We start from the raw sequence: 22,280 nt of genomic DNA on the forward strand, positions 1-22,280 counted from the left end.
ACGAGCGGCTCCATTGAAGAGAGCAGAAGACCAGGACTGCGCAAGCGCGGCTAATTTGGCCATCGGAGGGCGAAAATTAGTCGGCTCCATGGGAACGAGGACGCCAGCAACGGAGCAGGTAAGTAAAAAACTTTTTATAACTTCTGTATGGCTCATAATTAATGCACAATGTATATTACAAAGTGCATTATTATGGCCATACAGAAGTGTATAGACCCACTTGCTGCCGCGGGACAACCCCTTTAAGGCCCCTTTACACAAGCGATTCTCGTTCTGTCTAAATGCAGGGACATCGTGCAGTTTTTGTGCACGAGTCGTTGATCGCTGAATTCTAGCTTGTTAAAAATGAGCGATCAGCTGTTATCAGCGGAGCAGGCTGTTATCGGCCAGCTGCACTGATAAGATTCTCTGTGCCTGTGTCCTGCTGTGAATTCACAGCGGGGACACCAGCAGTCCTAGTGGAGAAAAATACACCTGTTTGTTTATGCAAAACAGCTGTATTCTTCTATTAGCGGCCGAGGCAGTTTCCCGCTCCGGATGTAAGGCTCTATAGTAGCTAATTAGCTACTATAAAGTATGCAGAGATGATCGCTCAAAACTGTCACAAATTGTCGTTTGAGCGATCATCTGTCAGTGTAAATGGGGCTTTACTTGACACATATTCAGATATTTTTGTAAAGAAGATTCAAGGCGTGAAGAAGAAGAAAAGCTGCAATAGACCTTCGCTCACACAAAAGTGCAGCCAGACCGCTGACTAAATATGGATTGTGTCTTAGAAATGTATTAGTAAATAGAACTCTATATTATCGCTTTGACTTTATTTGATCTTCTCTACATATATAAACCTTAACTAAGCTTAGTAATGCTTATAGATGACCAATTAACGATCTCAGACAGCACATGCTTAGAAAAGGTTTCCCCAGAGACCGACATCACTGCATGTTTACTAATTAGTAATAAAGAGGTGTCGTAACAAGTTATAGATATGCTAAGTCAGATGACCTTACAATGTATTTGTCTTAAAGGACTATAAATTCTTTGGGCTGGTTCACAAATAAACAATCATTTACACAATCGCTGTGTAAACTGTGATTCCCCAAGCAGCTCATCCCAAGTCTGATATGGGACACAAGAATACACCTATAGCGCTCCATTGCACTGACACTGGGATGCCGCCCTCAGCCAAGCAATTGTCCATACACCAGCAGAGAAGTGTCCTTGTTGGCGTCAAGCACCAGAGAGCATCACATGGCCCAGGGCTGATGCCATGACGTCACCCCGAACATGATTCGCGGACGGTGAGCTGTAACACTAGGGCTGGGCAATATGGGCTAAAATTAAAATCTCATTTTTTTCCAAATTTTTCCTGACTTTCTTATTAATTTGCTGAACAAGCTAAAAGAATACGGAAATGCATTTTTTTTTTTGCAGGAGGGAATTGCATGCGCAACAATTCCTTAACGTAATCAGAAGTGTCTGATACAATGCTAATTATCAGTACACATTACAGGGAACCTGTCAGCACTTTGAGGCCACTAAACCACCAGCGTGCCATCATACATCTAGACCTAACTTTCTAATCATGCCCCTGTGCCAAGTGGAACGCAACCATTCCCTCCCATTAGTGAAACGGACACCACCTTGGGGTCTTTTGACAGCTGCACTTCCACAGCCGATTTCAGACGTTCCCGCGCTCCTCCTCACTTTAGAAGTTTTTGCGCTCTCTGCACTTCCTTCACCGGGCACCCGGCGGCCTCTAATGAATGTAGCGCCACTAGTCAGGTGATGCCACATCCCGGCTGCAACTCCCTCTAGGTGCTTACATTTTTTTTGACAAAAAGTGTACGTAAATATATTGTTTTTGGTACTTCTGGGTTATCGGTCGCCACTTTTTAAATGTCTATTGGAGAAGACTGGAATAATGGTGCTGGACCAGTGGGGGATTAGACCGGTGAGTATAACTTATTTTGGTTACTTTCAACATTTTCAGCACTTTGGTTTTTTTTTACGGACAACCCCTTTAAATGCCATTGCATCTTCGCCAGCTCTTCCGTAGACACAGTACAAGCGATGTCCACCAGGTAGATGCAGCGCCGGGCACTGGAGACCTCTAATCACCTGCTGCCAAGAGACCGCATTACGGGAAACCTTCCTCTGGTGAATACAGTAATCCCACAGTCGGTATCAGGGAACTGCATGTTCTTAGATGTTCTCCGCTGACGGGTCCAGTCATGTTGGAGCTCATGCAAGACTCAGGAGCTGAAAGCCCCCACGTAAGGAGACACCGCATCCATCCAGACCCCCAACGACTGCGCACAAGTGGCCATCATTCACCGCTGGAGCTGGATACGACCCAACGACCCCCTGCAGCTCAGTAGGCGTTGGAAGTTCTATTGGGATTACTTCCGCTCTTGTAGCAACGACCCACTAAGGAGTCCGACTGACTCGCTAGTAATTAGTTACACTGAGAACCTTTTTCTTCCCTTTAATCACTCTTGCACACCCTATAATAACTCAACAGTCGTGTGCGCTTGCGTTTGGGAAATGAAAGAAGATGATGTTGTGGTGGCAGATTTAACGAGCTGCACATGTAGTACATGGACTTGTGTGAACCAGACTAGGAAAGGACATGTGTTCTGCGTTTGGGTCTGCCAACGAGACGTGGACTGCATGCATGGAGCCCAGGCGCCTCTATTACACAAAGCCTCTTACCATGTTGTATAAGGGCGGCTTCACGCAGACGTATATGCGTGCGCAGTACGAAGAGAATAGAGCCCATTGATTTCAATGGGTTCATTCTCATCTTCCCTTTTTTGCGCACGAAAAAAATAGAACCCGCTCTTTTTTGTGCACCAAAGGGCCCCATAGAAGTCTATAGGGGTAAGGGGTAGGGAAAGGGCAGGCACAAATGTGTAAGCAATGGGATGCGTGACAAACTGCACAAAACCAAGGCGAAAAGAACACATCTGGAACTCATTAGGCTAAATAGCCTTTCAAATCGGGGGAGGGGGTGGTGTCTCGTGCCCATGTGATCATGCCCTGCGCGTGCAAAAAAGTACAGTAAAACGTGCAAATGCATACAAAAACATCTGACTCACGGCGCAAGTGCATTGCGCTGAGGCGCGGGCAAAAACGCATACACCCTGTGTGAAGCCACCATTACAGTATGATATGTTATCAGAGGAGTCCCCCAAACTCAATGCAGATACCGGCTTGGAATATCATTCAGGCCCTCTATAACCCCAATAACTCATGAAGAGCCTGAACGATATTTCTCCTTGCTGACCGGGTTCTTCTTTCAATACGGATCCAACAAACATCCTAAAAATATTTTTTACCCCCATTGCAGAACCCAAGGAGTAGGCTGACGTACACCTCAATTTTTTGGTAACATCTTCCTGGCTGTCATTGTTAAAGTGACCCCCTGATGTTTCCTGGGACTGGAGTGGCCGGTTACATTACCAGCTGTTGGTCTTCTGTGCTCCGATCTGACTGCTCTGACTTCCGGTTCCACCACACAAGATGCCTGAGGCAATCTTCAGACCAACTAATCCCCGAAGAGCATTAGTAGTGTTTAATCGTCCCATGTAAATGGGGCAATTATCGCTCAAACTATATTTTTGAGTGATAATCTTTGCGTGTAAATGCTACCATCGTTTGCTTTCTGGCTGAACGATGATTTTATGTTGAGTTTAAAATCCATCGTTCAGCTGTGCAGCTGATAAGCAGGGACCACATGCTGTGATTTACCACAGGAGCACTGATAACATTGTATTCAGCTGCATTCCTGCGGAAGAACAAAGGGTCTGTATGCAGATAACAGACCATACAGCTCAGGGAGGCTCATTTACATGCAAATGAAGCTAATAAGCTACTAATAGGCATTAGTGCCGATTAGCAGCTTATGAAAAATGATCGCTCAAGCCGACATTCTCCCCATCTTTTGAACAAATTTTGAGCGATCATCTTTGCATGTAAATGGGGCTTTAGACTACATCAGAATAATTCATCAATAGTTAATCAGCCGGGATCCTTCACTTGGGATTCTTGACCGATCAGCAGATCGGGCACCCGTTGGTAGCGCAGCATTACACAGGGGTGGAACGGAAGCAGTTGCTCCGCCCCCTGTGTAGTGGCCGACTGTTGTAATTGTAGACGCAGCTGCCATTGATTTCCATGAGACCCCAGCTTGCACTGCGATGCTACCAGCGGGGTTCTAAGCGGCAGACCCCAGCCGATCAACTACTGAAGACCTATCCTGAGGTCTTCAATAGTATTGCATTGGAGGCTCTGCTGCTGATTTCTCTGAAAATACCGGACAAAATAGCACCGCATGCGGCACTATTTAGTCTGCGCAAAAGCTGAAGGGCGTAACAATATCAAACAAAACCCATAATAGTCAATGGGTTTCATTCAAAGCCGTCCGAGTCTGCTGTGAGATCCAGTACTTCCACTTTTGTTGTTAGGCTCTTAGAACCGAGCCAAACAAGGCAATACCCACTGGCCTCCGTTTACCAGGGTCCACTGATGTGTGACCACCGCAGCCAACCATGTGTTGGCATGCCGCATAATCGCTGCAGCTGGGTAAACAAAGACCGGTGGAGGAACAGCGAAGTGTTGATACAAGAGCGATAGCGGATTGATAAGGCGAGTTTAAAGGCCGGGCTCACACAAGCGTAATTTTCACTGTGTAATACGCGGCGAATGGAGTCAATAAAAGTACATTGCTTTTCATTGATCCATTCACACTTGCGAATATTCATTGCGTCTAATACTCACGCAAAAGAGAACGCAGCATGTTCTATTTTGCCGCATATTACGCACAATAGCACCCATTGTTCTCTACATGCGTGTGATCAACGCTGTACATATAGGCAATTACATTTATACTGGCCGTTGTGAAGTGAGATACGCTGTCATGCGCAGTCCAAAATCGCCGCCATACGCAGTGACAGACCGGCTCACCGCCGGCACCACAGCGGTAAAGCACTGCGTCATACACGCAGCGTTTTACGCTTACGGTCGTGTGAGCCCGGCCTTATGGAGAGTTTAGACGGACGATTCTAGTTCAAAGGAGTAAAAGCGAACGATAGTTGTTCGGTCTAAACGCGAGCGAACGACTGAATGAGAATCCCTTACTTTTGGTTCGTTGTTTATTTTATGCAGGCCTAAAAGTAATAGTTGGCTCGCTCGCTTATCGTTCCGTTTAAACAGTGATTGCTCAATCCTTCGCTAAACAAGAGACTGATCGATTCTCGTTGAACGAGTCAACAATGTATCCGCTTGTCTATACAGGCAGCAATAGTGCAAACGAGAATCGGCTCGTCTAAAAGGACCGTTCCTCTTTTTAGGTTATTCACTTGAGCTCCGCCATAGCTTCATAACATTAGAAGCGTCTTCCACAAGCCGCACCTGACATCAGAGCGGCGACCACCGTATGGACAGCTTTACATATCACTGCGCGCAACATCTAAAATCTACGATAATGAAATCCACATGGACTTCCCAACGCGCCGGATGCTCGCTACCCATTACATCATAACCCCCCCCCCACTGCAAGAGGAAGTCGGGCAGGAAGATGTGCGAGTCTCCTGGAAGGGTCGGCCTCTCAGGCTTTCTTCTAGGAAGTCTGCAGACAATGACTCTTACACAGATTAATAACATTCTTCATTAGAGAATCACTTATGTTGCAATTCCCAACCTTCTTTCAATGGGGAAGCCTTAAAAAAAGAAAAACTTTTGTTTTCAAGACCTATTACAAAAAACCTTTAACCACTTCAGGACCGCATAATTTTAAATTCATTATTGTGAAAGGTGTATGCAGCAGGAGTGAAGGAGACCCCTTCCTGCACTCCATTGGCACCCTCCGCAACACTGCCAACATGGCAGTCTGGAGCCTTCTAAGGGTTCTCATTAGAGATGAGCGAACCTACTCGTTTCGAGTAATTACTCGATCGAGCACCGCGATTTTCGAGTACTTCAGTACTCGGGTGAAAAGATTCGGGGGGGCGCCGGGAGGCGTGGCGGCGCAGGGGGGTAGCAGCGGGGAACAGGGGGGAGCTCTCTCTCTCTCTCCCTCTCCCCCCTGCAACCCCCCACTCACCCACGGCGCCCCCCGAATCTTTTCGCCCGAGTACGGAAGTACTCGAAAATCGCGGTACTCGGGCGAAAAAGGGGCGTGGCCGAGTATGCTCGCTCATCTCTAGTTCTCATGGATGGCACACGAATGTCAATAGGACTTTCTAATGTTAAAAACACATTGCATAAAAATCGAAAAGCACAAACTTGCGATTTTTGTGTGATGCGTTTTTAATAGAGATGAGCGAACGTACTCGGATAAGCACTACTCGTCCGAGTAATGTGCCTTATCCGAGTACCGCTGTGCTCGTCCTGAAAGATTCGGGGAGCGCCGCGGAGCGGGGAGCGCGGGAAGGAACGGAGGGGAGATCTTTCTCTCTTTCTCTCCCGCCCGCTCTCCCCTGCTCCCCGCCGCAACTCACCTGTCAGCAGCGGCACCCGAATCTTTAGCCCCGAGTACAGCGGTACTCGGATAAAGCACATTACTCGGACGAGTAGTGCTTATCCGAGTACGTTCGCTCATCTCTAGTTTTTAACATTAGAGCTCGATGAATGACTGAAACAATCACAGCCACTCATCGAGCGCTAGCTGTGATTGGCTAAGCGTCAGCCAATCACAGCCAGCGCTTCCAGGAGGTGGGGTTTTTTGAATCCCCGGCCAGAAGAGAAGAAGATCAGTGCCGGGACCCAGCGCGGGAGAGGTGATGTATGTATTTTTTTTTCTTTTTTCTCTTAACTATGGCTTATTTTCAGGGAAGGGCTTATATTTCAAGCCTCCTCCAAAAAATCCTCGCATGTGGTGCTACAAAATCGTGGTATTGCCACAAGAAGACGCAGCGATATCGCAAGGACCAGGGATGCGATATTGCTGCAACTTTCTCGTGGCGATTACGTGTCGCCCGTGTGAAGGAGGCCTAAGGCTGTATCCGCACGGGCTATTTTGTTGCGCAATTTTGTAGTGATGTGACAGTGCTACAAATCGCATGTATATAGATCCCATGCTTTCCTATGGGTTCATCCACACGAGCGGCGTTTTGTAGGCTGCTACATTGCGAGACTACAAAATCGTGATGCGCTCTAAACACCCGTGATTTGCTATGTTTTGTAGCCCATGTTTTCCTATGGAGCCTCCTTGGGTATTCTTGTATCTTGATGCCACCGGAAGCAAGAGGTGTGACACCTGCCGGAGTCTTGGGGAAGCACCGAAATCAGGCTGAGGAGGGGCCCACAAATGAAGGCCGACACTGTGAAGCAGCAAAGCGGTGGGAAGACAGCCCCGGGACCTGGCACCAGAGGATGAGCCGTACACACAGCGGACGGGGCCACGGGGTGTAGTGGTACACAGGGGCACAGGAGAAGGCGGGACAGACAGCACATAGAAGTAGTCACAGCCAATCAGGAGCTAGGGGTGTGACGGGCATTCCTCCTTTGAAGGGCTGTCACACCCCTAGCTATCCGGTGGCGTCAAGATACAATAATATCGCCTTTCGTGTTCATTGCCTCCAACGAACTTGTGACTTTCCTGCGATGCAATGCGATTTTAACATTAGAAAGTCCTATTAACTTTCTAACTACAAAATCGTGCGGTCTTCTCATGTAAGAAAAATCACATGTAGCGACGCTCGACTTGATATTGCGCTTGGCAATGTGCTATTACCCCGCAAATACAAGGCGTTTTTGGATTAAAACGGCCTCCATCACTTCTGAGAAGCAGCGATCCCGAAATCCGCGCCGGAGGATCTATAAGGGCTTCCCATTGTTTTCGACGGGAAACCTCCCATGCACCTCGCACGCTTTGCAATGTTTTTGCCGGCCCAATTGCAAACAAAGAGTGAGGCGTTCCGGGGAACGCCCAAACATAGGTCATACTGCAATGTTCTCACCCGTGTGAAAGCGGCCTAACAAGTTAATTTTAAAATGTAAAAAAAAAAAAAACAAAAAAAAAAACTTATGCTCTTGGAAGTTGGAGAAAGGGAAAAAAAAATTGAAAATATTCTGGTGTTGAAGGGGTTACAGTCATCACAATCCAGTGCTTCATTAGGAAATTGCGCAGAAATGACCACCCCCTAATCTTCTAGCTGTCATCTCCAAGGAAGGCCTGTCAGCTGCTCCCGCCAGTGAGCTGCTGCTATCTGTGATCAGCTCCAGACAATCACATGAGGTGAACTCCTGCCAGAAGATTGAATGACTGAAACTGGAGGCTCCCTGGCAGGCGGAGGTGAAAAGGAAGCAGGGGGTGGGGGGCGCTCAGCCCTCCTTGGCCGTCTCTACGGGGGATTTGGTTTCTTCCTACAGACTTCTAGGACTTTCCCACAGAACCACAACACTTTCATTTGCCCCCTGCTCAATCCTGTGCCAGGAAACGCGGCCCCCCCGGGACCAGCCGGCTGAGGGGGCACTCTGCCATCCGGGGGGAAATGCCATGTACTCTGGGGGTTCCATAAATCTTGTCAGAAATCTCATCATGAGAGGAGGTAATAACAGCGTAACTACATATCTGCACGACGCAGGAAGATATACACACCATCGATAGATATTCTCGTGCGATGCTCAGAAAACTCGCACAAACATGGCAGCCATTATTTTCAATGGATTCATTCATTCCAGCGATTTTTTACCTCACAGAAAATAAATAAATACATGGCAGCAGGTTCTATCTTTGGGCGCCCCCTCAGAACGCCTCGCCCATAGTTTTCAGTGGGACCTTGAAAGACATGGCATGGCGCTCGCCGCAGATTTCAGCCTTCGCAAAGGGTGAAATCCACGCTGAAAATCTGCACCACAAATTGACATATGGCGTTCTCAAAATCCAAACCGCAGGTCAATTCACGCGGCACGTATTTTTGTAGGGTCGGTTCCACATCTGCGTTGGACCCTCCGGGGTCGGGGGTTCTGTCACAGACCCGACTCAAAATACTGGATAGCTGAGCGGAAAGTGAACGGACCCCATTATAGTCAATGGGGCCACCCCGGCGCTGTTCGGGTCCATCCATGGACGGAGCCGTCCGACAGCGGGGATTCCCCTTTCCTGCTGCCTGAACAGAACCCTGAGTGCAAATACGGAACCCCCCTAAGGCCTCTCTCACACGAGCGTACGTAAAAACGTGTCTTTTTACGCAGCACATTACCGCTTGCAGGGCTGCGTTTATGTGCGCATTTGCCTGTGTGTTTACTGCATATTTTTGCGTAGTAACAACCCAGGCGAGCAAGCTGATGACATCACAACTATTTTTTCCCCTCCTGGTGGCATAGCATCCTGCGTAAAAAACGGAGTAAATTAACTGCGGTTTTTACCTGTTCATTTCAATGGGTGATTTAATGCCTTAAATAGGACATGCGGCGTGCGATTTTGCACACATATAATACGTGGGGCAAAAATGCTACTTTGAGAGCCCCCCCAAGTATGGCTGGATGCCCACGGACGGATTATTGCTGCGGAATTTGCGGTCAGACACCCGCCGCGAATTCTGCAGCAATGACTGTCCACAGACATGCTGTGTTAAGCGATTCTCCTCTGCCCATAGGCGGATATCAACTGCGATTTTCCGCTCGTGGGGGGAGAATTCGCAGTATGTTCTTTTTTGTGTGGGGGGGGGGGGGGGGGGGAAGCACGGAAAGCTTCCATTGCAGTTAACTGAAGCCATCCGTCCCGCGATACTTCTGCTGTGAGCACTGCAGAGGTACCGCGAGAATCCGCGTTACGGCCCAGTGCCGGCGTGTCATGTACTGCACTGCGTATGCGCGCCGGCTGAGACACTTGTGAGGGATCCGGACAGGTGAGTATAGGGTCTCTAGGGCCGCGGGTCTGATTCCGCTGCAATATTTCAGTCAGAATCCGGACCAGCCTTGAGGCCTTAGGCAAGTGCAACGCAACCATGCCGTTTACATCACAGAATGCGCCAAGTGTACATGCCAAACGCAGTCCTGGGGCTCCACCCACCTGAAGAACCAGACGAGCGCCCTGTAGACCTTGTTCCTACTGTACAGTATAGTTGGCTACACTTTTCTATGCAGATGAATCCTGTGCAGTCAAAGTGCTAACGACCACCTGTCTGTCAGTGCGTGTGTGCTGTGTGAGCCTGACAGCACCTGTGATGATGTCGCCATCGTGTAATCAGTTACCGGCTCTTAGCTCCGCCCCCTGATCACATGACAATGACATAATCACAGGTCCTTTATCCTCCTTGTGCACCGAACGAGGGATTATGGGCGGACTACATACATCCCCCAAACCCCTGCAGCCTCAGTGACTATGGATACAGCAGTACTTAGTCTGGCAGTTTGTAGCTAGTTGTGAGACAGCTGCACACCTGTGTGGAGACTCCAATCAATCACACCTCACAAATGTCCACATACATAGCTGGCGGTGCATACTGACTAATAACATTGAAGTATAGTCCTTCGCCACCATCTTTACATCTCCTGAACGTGATATCATGTTATCTCAAGTGCTAATACCGCCAACACCAGTCCAGTCTTCATCTAATCGTCAACCGTTGTCCAGTGTTGGAACAAACAGTCTCTATCCTGCAAACATGTCACCAAAGAAGGTTCAATGCCGCCATGAAGCTAATGCAGCTTACATGACACAGCGACAAGCCACAATTTCACCTCAGCCACCAGCTGAAGTTTGTAAATCACGTGCAGCAGATATGTGAGAGCTACGAGCGAACATGTCTCCTCAGCGAGCTGCTGGAAGTGCGTAAATCACGTGCAGCTCATATGCAGAAGCAACGTAGCAGAGCTGTGTGTGAGACATGCATGTAGCAGAGCTGTGTGTGATGTGCATGTAGCAGAGCTGTGTGGCGCATTGCGGCACCAGAAACACTGGTGCTATAATTTCCTGATAATTACTAGTATACTTTACGTACGTCAGTAGTATACCTTCATCAGTTCTCCCAACGTATACATTTGATGAAAAGCTCCGATGTGATCAGGGATGTTCATGTAACTAAATTAGTGCCAAGTGATATTTAATTTCTCCAGGTGATCACCAGGAATTAAAGAGGTCGGACCCACTTACAGTCTCCAGGTGAGACAACCACTTTAATTCTGCCCTTTTAATAAACAATATATCCAGACGTAAGGTTGTTTAGTAGTTACAAGGTCTACACATGACCGATGCACCCATGGCATGCTCCCATTGCGGCCCATCCAAGTGATCTCAAAACTAGTTGTAGCATTAGAATTAATGGCGCCGCTAGCGCAGGATCCCAGAGCGCTCGGTACTAGTCTAACAATAAGGATGTCCGACAGGAAGAAACTCCTGAACCGCAATGTGTACGATCTTGGCATATGGGGCGTGTGAGGAGGAAGAAGAAGGGAGAGGTCGTCTGACTCATTATGGAAAGACATATATGACAACCACCTTCTCCATAGTTGTGCAGACACTAAATAAGCCTCAATGTGGCTGGGTCTCTGGCCAGCCTGCTATCTGCTGACGTGACTGGTGGGAAGTGGTCATCCACAAGTACCAGACTGGACATATGCAGTCACTTTCATGTCTCAAGCTTGGCCAATAAGCTGTCAATTAAATTCCCTCTCTCAAGAAACTTTTCGGCAGTCCTGAGGGTGTTTACGGACAATTCGCTGGTCAAATCGATAAGATGCAACAGCGTCGTTATAACAATCTGCTGCAGGGAGCTAACGGGGTTAACACGGCATGTTCTATCCTGGTGCGCATTACATGCATATATACGCCAAGGTAGTGCATGGCAATTGGCAGCATGCAGCAAGTACGCATGCCACTGCATTCTTGCTGTGTTCTCACGTGCAAAATATGGCCGGATGAACCCGGCCTAAGTGTATGGTCGATTGGTACTGCATATTACGCGGGTAATACGCAATCGGCATTCGACCGCGAGAGCATGGCACTTACTTTCCATTTGAACCGCTGGGTATAAACTACAACAAAACTTTCTAAACTACTATGAAGTGACCTAAAAAGCCTTCTACAAGAAGTCACTTCATCTCTTCCACATCAGCCGTCCGACAAGCAGCTATTAGCAGAACTGCAGATCCGAATGTAGGTCCCAAAACGAGCGCCACTAAGTGTACAAGCCCCATCCGCTATCAGTAATGTGCTGCAGTTATGTAGACATATTACCCCAATCTGGGGGCTCTGGTCCAGGCGCTGGCGAATAAAGATGACAAGGGGGACATCATGGATGAACCTGCCCCACTGATCAGACCGGATCGTCTCCTTCCCCAAGACCCATCAGGCTCATCCCCGTCCCTCCCCCAATCTATACACCCACCTTATAGACTTTTCCAAAGGCTCCGTCGCCCAGCTCCCCGATGATCTCCCACACCTCCTCGGGGTTCTGGTCCCTCTTGACGTGTTCATACTGCTTCTTCTTCTTCTCACTGCCCAGCTTAAAGATCTTACGAAAGTTAAAGAAAGACATTTCCTCTGTTCTTCGATGGCCGCTCCCCGAACCTCAAAGTGTGGAGAGAAGACGCTCAGTGGGGGGCTGCGGGCTTCATGCCCCTCGTGATCACAGGGGTAGTAGGGGGGGACCCAGAGGAACAATGTGGGGAACCCTGCTGGATCCTTCGATAGACCAGTAGATCCTGTCTGATGGCAAATTTACAAGTAGATCCTTCTTGAGTCCCAATGATCAATACAAGAGCAGATCCTGTCCGATTATCCCGGATGACAAATATACCAGTAGATCCTTATCGGGTTCTGATGGTACGATAGCAGATCCTGTCTGATCCCTCTGCTGGTAGATATATCAGTAGATCCTTGCTGAGTTCTGATGATAGGAGAACAGATCCTGTCTGATCTCTCTGCTGGTAGATATACCAGTAGATCCTTATGAAGATCTGATGATACGATAACAGACCCTACCTGATCCCTCTGCTAGTAAATATACCAGTAGATCCTTTTCCAGTAGTGATGGTGGGAAACCAGATCCTGCCTAAACCTTTTCAGGTGGTAGATATACCAGTAGATCCTTATGGAGTTCTGATGATGGGAGACCAGATCCTGTCTGATCCCTCTACCAGCTGATCCTTCTCTGGTACTGATGACTGAGGCAAGAGCAGATCCCGCCTGATCCCTCCAGTGACAGATACACCTTGCTCTTTCAAATAAGATTCACGATTAGATCCTCTTTGATGCCTCTGATAATAGTAGATCCTACTGGATCCCTCTGATATAGAGCAGTCGATCCCCTTGATCCGGGCGAGGGAAAGACACACAAGCAGCAGATCCCGCCTAGCGGCTATGTCCTCCCAGATCCGATGCGATCCCGTGGGGGTGAGCAGATCTCCGCGCACACGAGGGATCAGCCGGCTGAAGGGATAATGTCGGTGAGATCAGACGGAGCGCCGATCACCATCCACCTGCTGTAAATCCTATCCGAAGGCCGCGGGTTGCTCACACATTACTGTCAGGCCCAGCCCATCACACGGACGCGGCCCGGCCGCAGGGAGGGGAGGAGGAAGAGGGGGAGGTACCGGTAAGTACACGGCGCCACTCGGATCCCCCGGCCCGACCGGGTAACTACACGGCACACAAGGTAATGGGAGGACAGACAAGACCTCACCGGCCTCGTCCCGTCTCCTACACTGGGCCCTGCTCTGCGCGTCCCCGCCTCACCCCTGCCACTGTCTCTGACGGGAGCGCGAACGTTTCCCTAGCAACAGCTTTTTTTTTCTTAAACTTTATTAACAACTGTAACGCACACAGTAGCAGCTGCCTGGTAATATCGGAGAGAGGTAAGTACAGCGATAGGTTTTCCGAGTTGTGGGCCGGTAAATAGTCGATAAAAGCGCCAGCGAGACTCTTCCTCCGTACACGGCGCGTCCTCGTTTCTCACTGCCGGATGCGCGCTCACGTTTCCGTAGCAACAGTTTTTTTTTTCTTGTTCGAACTTTATTAACAATGACAAGTAGTGCAGCAGCAGCCTCTGTCCTGTCATAACAGCGTCCTGTTGAGTTTCCAAACCCGCCCTGACTTGTTATAAATAGGTTTACAGAATGGCGGGCGAAGGGGATTCTGTCCTCCCTGTAGACAGGCTTGGCAGCCGGTCCTAGGCCTCTCTCACAGGAGTGTGTGGTATCAATCCCCCATACACTTTAATGGTGCCTCTCACACACAGCGAGAAATACGCCTGCAGAATAGATTGGGACGTGCGCTATCTTGGCGCATATTGCATTGCGCGTACACGCCAAGATGCATGTCACACCTCCTGTGTGATAGACTCCGCCACAGATCTGGCGCAAAAAGCGCTGGAGCAGGAAAGCGGGACCCCTAGTGCAGGTGTGAGACCCCCCTTAGGCCACTCTCACACACACCGCGCTTTTACCGCGATTAGTGCGGCTTCCTGAGCGCCAAGCTGACCGCGGTGCAACTCTCCCATTGATTTCGATGGGGCTTCTCAGACCTGTGCTCGAACATGGCGTTCATAACTGCTCAATTTTTGAGCGCTATCTGTTCTACTTTTTCAGCGTCTTCACGTTTTTTAGCGCACCCCATCACAAGGATGCGGTACATTTAAAAGTGCTGTAAAATGCCACATGTGTTCCAAAACGCCACTCGAAATCACGGTAACGTTCCATGTTTCCGAGCGGTGTTAACTGATGTGTGAGAATGGCCTAAGGCCGTGAAAATCATGTGAGATTTGTGCGTTGTGAGCCGCACAGATCGCACACAAATATGAATCTCATTCTTTCGAATGGCGTCCTACACATGAGCGTTTTTTTTTCCTGCGTTGCAGTGCCAGAAAATAATCGCGGCACGTCCTATCTTTAGGCGTTCCTTCACATCGCCCATTGTTTTTAATGGGGTTTGCAAAGCATTGCACGGCGTGCGAGGTGCACGCGACCACCGTGCGAGGCTAGGTTTCCCGTAGAAACCTTTAGCCAAGGCGGAGGAACGCTACTTTCCTGAAGTGATGTGAGACGTATTTAACACAAAAAAACACATTTTTATATGCACTTTTTCTGACATTTTTTCTCTGATAATATTTATTTAGCGCCACCATCTCCCGCGGCGCGTTATAAGGTGCAGAGAGAACATGAACACAACATGACAGCATTAAGCATCTTTTACGCTACGCAGTTATCGTGCGAATTGCAGTCAGGTGTAAATGTGTGCAGCGACCGAACAATCAGCGAAAAATCGTTAATTATCTCTTATCAGACCTTTCATTCAAACCTAAAAATCATTGCGGCTTCCATGCGGACGGCTTCCATTGAAGTCAATGCAAGCCGTCCGCCCTGCGACCCTTCCGCAATTATGATTGTGTAAAGTTCGTGGGATCTGCGTCATCGCTAGGTAACGGCGCAGCATTATCTGTACGCTGGTTGTGTGCAGGCGAATATCCGATCGCTACTTCACCGCTCATCGCATGCTCCTTCCAGTTTCTCTTAGACTGGATTCACACACATTTGCGCACGCATTTGCACATGAAATATTTGGGTGCGCAGAAAATAGAACCCCTTGATTTGAATGGCTTCTTTCACATGCGTGTATTTGGAATGCGCAATTTCCTGCGTATTTACCCACGGACAGAACACAACTTGAACTCCTTAAACTAGTAGGCCTCTTCAATGGCTCGGTGCGTGTTTTTTTGCATACGCAATTGTACACAAAAATGAAGTTAAACAAACGCTGTTGCGCACGTAAATACACAACGTCTGATGTGCAAATGCGCCAATCCTTGTGTGAATCTGATCTTGCATTGTAAAAGACCAATAAACCATGGGAACAGTAGGAATGTCGGCCGTGGTCACAAGAGCTTACACTCTGTGGGGTTATAGGGAAGGCACAGGAGGGACAACGCTTGTTCTGTACAGCAGTGCAGCCATCTTTTTGATAAGTGGGGTAGTATACATAAACCTGCATCAGCCAATCACCAACTAGGGTGGATTCAGCCGAGCGCGGTTTTCTTCCCTTGCGTGACCGTGATAACCGCAGCTGTATAACGGGACAAAACTAAACCGCTGATTTCAATAGGATTTCAGTGGTTTCGTTTTCACTTTCAGGATGTCTCGCCCGTTAATTCTACAGCTGGGAAAAGGTAGGATGTAGTGAATACGTTGTGCAGGAAAGATCGGGCGACGCTTATCTTCCCACGGTTATTTCCAAACTCGTGCGCTCTGGCGCGAAGTTTGGAAAGCCGATGAAGGGGAAGAATTCCCCTTGTTCAGGCGCAACTACGCTCCGTGCCGCCGAGCATAGTTGCGCCTACTCTTGTATAAATCCGCCCTTATGCTGTAGATTTTCAGTGCAGATTTCATCTCTTCAAACGAACTGGTGCCCCACTTATATCAGCGGTTTTACCGCAGTCGGGATTTACTTGATTGCATGCGGCATTGGTGTTATTCACGTAATTTCACTGAATCGGCCTTTGTTCTGGCGGCACATGTCATCACACTGCATGTCATATTATGCAACAAACAATCATTTCTTACATAAATCAGCCTCCGATTGTTATTCTTCACTTTACGGAACGCCTTACAGATTTGACTGACTCATGCGATTTACAAGCCCTGGCAGAGGCCGGGAGATTCCAGGGTGTCCGGTTGGCTACTTGCTGACAGATTTCATTCCACTGTCTTGTTTCAAAGCTTCTCCGGTAATTCATGGAATTACATTTGGGACTCTGTAAATCGTTACGCAGTGGGAATGTAAATCCATGAGAGTTGGTTATGTATTACGTAGGCATGGAATCCCACGGGGTAACGTGCGGATGTAAATAGAATGGAATGAGAAAGTAAAGCTTTTCTCTAGATAAGAACCTCTCTACCATACCCTGAAAACTACAGAAGTAGGAGCAATGGTGCCCATTAATGCCATGCAATATGCGGGTATTGTGCTAAAGACTCTATAGTTAAAGGACCATTTACACGTAGCGATTATCGCTCGAAATGCGTTCATGACCAAAAATGAGCAATAATCGTTACATGTAAACGCGGACATTGTGCACTTTTCGTCTGAACGATGATTTTAAGGTGAACTTAAAATCCATAGTTCAATCGCAGAGAGATAAAATATCTCTCAACAGACCGCATACTGTGTTCTCCACTGGAGTCGGGAGATTACATTGTAACCTTCTGCCAGCCCTGACGAGAACAATGCAGCTGTGTGGGATTAATCACATGCTAGGCTCTGCAAACGGCTCCCGGAGGTTCTCTTACATGCAAATGAAGATGATAAAGTGTTAATGGACATTAATGGGCATTAACACAAAGATCACTAAAGCTTTCAATAGTTTAAAAGATTATCTTTGCTTGTAAATGGGCCTTAAGAGTCCAAATCCTTCAAGCTACAAGGAAATTTGCCTCCTTTATTTTTTACCAAGTAGCACATATGGCACGCTGTTTTCCTGCCCAATAATTGGCACTTTAGAAGCCTTTTAGTCAAGGTGCCCATACGTAAAGGGTTTTTCTCTAACTTAGACATTGATGACTGTTCGTTGGGATAAGAAATCTCTGTCAGATTGGTGGGGATACAACTTTTGGCACTCCCATCGATTGGGTGAGCACTGTGGCCTCTTCCTTGGCCCGTGTCATCACGTGCATGGCCGTTCTGCAGCTCAGTCCCATTCAAGTAAATGGAAATTGAGCTGTAGTACCAGGCACCACCTCTATGCAATGTATGGGGCGGTGACTGGTATATATAATGAGGAGGCCTTCAGACACCTTATCAATAGGATCACAAGGACTCGCACATCACTATCTGATATTGATGACCTATCCTAATGTGTCCCGCAGCAAATGAGACCCGAGGCACACACTGCGGAGATGGCGGGGTAAAGATAGCACTTGTCACAGTGGCTCTACCAAACTCCTCCCCAGATGGACGCGTAGAGCCTGAGCCACGCACCGCTAGGCCTCTTCCAGGCAACGCTGGGACAGCGGTTACCTGTATAGTGGACTTGGGAAGTTGTCACTTGTGACGCCACCGTTCCTTCACACTGTTGGTTATCCGGCGGGAAAATAATAGAGTCCACACACAGTTCTATTTGAATACCTCAATCATTGGGAACAGGCAATGACTGGAACTTTACGTCTCCAATGCAAACTTCTCACACCAGTGCAGGAAGAACAAGGTCAGGGAGGAGAGCACAGGATGACATCGGGCCTACAGTCCTAGTTATATGTATGACTCCACTCTTGGACACACACACTCCAGGACACAGGATGACACTGGGCCTACAGTCCTAGTTATCTGTAAGGCTCCGCTCCTGGACAGACACACCGGAGGTGGGCAAAACACTCCACTAATACTTGCGATTAGTCGCTTGAACACTGCACAGCGGGCTTCTTTCTTCACTCACTCAAGGTAGGGGTCCTGGGATGGAGACATCAGGATACCTCTCCTGAGCTTCCATTCTTCACCACATGAGGGTTGAAGGTACCCTCATGTGGCCAGCACTCTCTCAAGGAACCCAGAAGAACAGACAGCCAGAACAGAAGCCCTTTGTACACCTCTTGCAAACACACATATAGTGCAACATCACTATTAAACAGACTATTTGTTACATTTTCCAGACATATCCTAGACATTAACCTCTTACATGCTGCAGCTGTGCAATACACATTACTAGAGACAAGACAATTTGCACAGTGCATCCACACTGAAAACATGACATGTATTAATATCATAGAGGGGCCAAATATATAGACTTTGGGCCACTACACTAATATCTAATGGTCCTCTTACATGGGCCAATTATTGAGCGTGAGCATTCCTCTGAACGCTCATTTGGTCTCTTTACACAACCCAAATGTTGGGCAATGATCAGCTAACAAAAGAGCAAATGCTCGTTCGTCTGCCGATTGGCTCATCTATGTGAGCATTCAAAAGAATGTATTACGAATTAGCCCCCAGCCTGATGAATGCATGTCATTCCCCATATGCTAGTGATAGACAATAAATGATCTCTAAGTGACGCACTTGCTGTTAGATGGAAATTAGAGAGGACATCGTACAATATATCCAGCCAAACACAAAAGTACAAAATTTGGGGTTTATTCAAAATTATAAACAAGTTAGCACATAAATTGTATATACCGGTAATAATAGATGAAAAATTCACATCAAGTCCAAACACATCAGATGCCCAAGGACATTTTCTCTGTTAACACTTTATAAGAGCCTTCAGCTAGAGACTTGCGTAGGGAGTATTTCCAGATGGAAGGTTGGAACACATACATAATGTATAGGCATACAGTAACAAACACCTGTCTCAGCACTCGCATATGTTTAATATCTAAATAAAATTGCACAACTGTTTATAAAACTGTATAAAAATGCGAGGTTCTTAGTGCACATTTTGATCAAAACATGTGGACCCATCTGCCATGTCCAGGCGAACCTTATTGGATGGGTTTCTAGCTCTAAAAGACACCTCTCTTTGGACCAAAGGACTGCAATGGACTCAGGGAAAGCTGGATACCTGGCTATGTACTTTCATTAGGACACCTTAGACAAATGGGTGAATGGAGCGCAAGACAAAAGTTAGAGTAGCCACTTCTTCACCAGGGCAAACAAAAAGCAAAAATCAGCACTTCCAATAAATGAACGACTGTTGCGCAATTTTATTTAGATATTAAATGTGCATGAGTGCCAAGGCATGTGTTTCTGTTACTGTATTTGTTGCAGCCATGGCTTCACATTTAGTTCATTTGTTGTGTTGACTTTTGTTTTTTGTATGCATTGCATAGGCAGACAGTGGCATGTGTCACCCATAGGATCCCAAAGAATCTAACCAATACATTATAGGTGCTCCAAAATATGGCCTTTAATAAATTCAACTTGGCCAGCAAAAAACAATCCCTTGTACAACTACGAGGGGGTGCTGATAAGTCTTTGGCTTTACCCAGAAAGAAACGAGATGGGAAGATGAAACTTTACATTGATTCCACATACTCTCCACTGATGCCAATACACTTCTTACATCGGTATTCCAAGTTCTGTAAGCCTTGCAAAAAGAAGGATTTCAGTTGTGCCTCAAACCAGACATCCATAGCAGACGTGGCATCAGAAATGGTGTGAAATTTGGTCCCCTTGAGGTGTTTCTTCAGGTTTGGAAACAGATGATTGTCGGAGGGAGCTAGATCTGGTGAATAAGGTGGGTGGTCAACCAGCTAGAAGCCTAGCTCCACCAGTTTTGCCGTGGTCGCTTGTGCAGTGTGAGCGGAGACGTTGTCTTGCAGGAACAAGATTCCTTTGGACAGCTTGACGCACCTTTTGGCCTTCAGAGCTGCCTTAAATTGGTCCAAAAGTTTAATGTAATACCTTGCATTGATGGTGGAACCATTTTGAAGGTAGTCCACTAGCAGCGCGCCCTCCTTATCCCAGAACGCAGACGCCATCACCTTAGTGGCTTATTTTTTTACACCCTGAACTTCTTTGGGTGAGGAGAACCCCTGTGCCTCCACTCTTGACTGCTCCTTGGTTTCAGGGTCATATAAATAAATCCAGGTCTCATCCATAGTGACCAGTCGATCCAGGAAGTTCTAATGAGTCCGGAAACGCTGACAAATGGACCGGCAGGTTTTCACTCGCATGCTGTTCTGATCTGTTGTCAAACATTTGGGGACCCACTTTGCAGATAGCTTCTTCATGTTCCAATGTTCATGGATAATGACACAAACACGTTCACCAGAAATCCCCATGATGTCTGCTAGTCCTTTAGCTGAAATTGGCCGATTCTCCAGTATGAGGTTGTGCGCAGCATCAACGATCTCCGGAACAACAACCTCTCTCGGTCGTCCAGGACATTCCTCATCATTGGTGCTGAAGTGGCCCACTCTAAATTTGTCAACCCAGTTCTTAACTGTAGAATATGAAGGGCATTGATCCCCCAATGTCTGCGACATATCACCATGAATATCCTTCGCGGACTTTCCTTGCAGAAACAAGAATTTTATCACTCTTCTGCTCTCATTTGCTGTGAATATGGCCTTAGACTCCGCCATTTTGTTTTCCCACGTGCCGAGATCACTGTTGCCATAAGCTACAAATACAAAATTTTGAAAACATACATTAGACACATAAGGCTTTCATGTGATGTAACATTCGTTACCATAGAAACAAAAAAAGAACACAAAGCCAAAGACCTATCAGCAGCCCCTCGTATATTGATGAAAAAATTAAAAAGCGAGCACAAAATAGAGTGTGTCCGTAAATGGTAAACGCTAATAAGCCACAACATGCCATTTATGTATAATAGCCGCCCTAAGATAGCACCAATAAAGTGCCACGTTTTAGATTGCTCTTGATGTTAGTGATTTTGTCTTCTCCCTGTGGTTGTTCTTCGCGGTGTCACTTGACATTAGCAGTTCCTTCTTTACATTCTTGCGCCTAGTCCGGGAATCTTCTTGAGTCAGAGCTCTTGGCATGTTGTGTATGTAGGAGCGCCGGCTGTGATAATTGTGCACTTCTTCGCTCCATTAGAGTTCACAACCCTCATTCTTTACATCAAAGTCACATCGGATGATTGTGGTTGTGTTCTTATATGGGTCACCAAGTCACACAAGTCACGATCCTCTAAGGTTACTATGGTGAACGCCGTTCCTGACCGCGAGTGCAGCTGTACAACATCCTGTGCTTAACATATACTCTTATAAACTATAGGGTACAGATTCGTTAGTGAATAGCATTCTGTAACTTGCTATGTACGGTCATACACAGAACCTGCAGAAGCCACACTGTGCAAAATTTGGTAATAAAACCCAATTACAAAATTGAGTTTCTGCCAAAAGGCCATGCATTTCAGATACACAATGCCTGTGAATGTGTCCGGAACTTTCTACCCCTAAGGAACAAGCGCCGTAAATATACGGCGCTTGGTCCTGGGCTTTAATCCTAGCCGATAGCAGAAGAACGGCGCGGGATTAAAGCCTCTGCTCCTGCAGTCAAGCAAGAGCAGGTTGGGTTCTCAGGTGTCAGAGACAGCCGAGGACCCAGAGGAGAAGGGAGAATCATTTTTTCTGCCTTCTCCCTTCCAAGCTACATAGCTCTCAATGAGCATTATGTACTAAAAAGTCAAAGCGGAAGTGTTCGTTTTGCTATGCGACCCAGCGATCACATGACCACCAGGTGTCCCCTGCCACAGCAGAGCTGCAGATCCTAGCAGACTCAGATCAGCTCTGTTAGTGACTGTTGTCACTACCAGAGGATGTTTTCTCTGTAACTGAGGCTCCTATGGCTGCTGCTCCTATGGATGCCCCAGCTACAC

At 47.4% G+C, this 22,280-nt stretch overlaps 2 protein-coding genes across 5 annotated transcripts in view; one reads left to right on the forward strand and one right to left on the reverse strand.

Moving 5' to 3' along the window:
- SLK (STE20 like kinase) overlaps positions 1–13,317 on the reverse strand; it is a 76,119-nt gene extending 62,802 nt beyond the window's left edge. For both annotated transcript variants that reach the window (XM_066601047.1, XM_066601046.1), the window contains exon 1: positions 12,336–13,317. In XM_066601047.1, the coding sequence (XP_066457144.1) occupies positions 12,336–12,485 (150 nt within the window). In that variant the 5' untranslated portion in view covers positions 12,486–13,317. The remainder of the gene's footprint in view (positions 1–12,335) is intronic.
- A 111-nt stretch (positions 13,318–13,428) lies between these two features.
- The window catches only part of STN1 (STN1 subunit of CST complex), a 38,658-nt gene continuing 29,806 nt past the window's right edge, over positions 13,429–22,280 (forward strand). The window contains exon 1 of one of the 3 annotated variants that reach the window (XM_066601050.1): positions 13,429–13,544. The gene's annotated coding sequence lies outside the window, so the exon portion shown is untranslated. The other 2 variants (XM_066601048.1, XM_066601049.1) reach the window with 2 other exon arrangements.

The sequence above is a fragment of the Eleutherodactylus coqui genome, chromosome 4 (assembly GCF_035609145.1).
Source record: "Eleutherodactylus coqui strain aEleCoq1 chromosome 4, aEleCoq1.hap1, whole genome shotgun sequence".
Taxonomy (NCBI): Eukaryota; Metazoa; Chordata; class Amphibia; order Anura; family Eleutherodactylidae; genus Eleutherodactylus; species Eleutherodactylus coqui.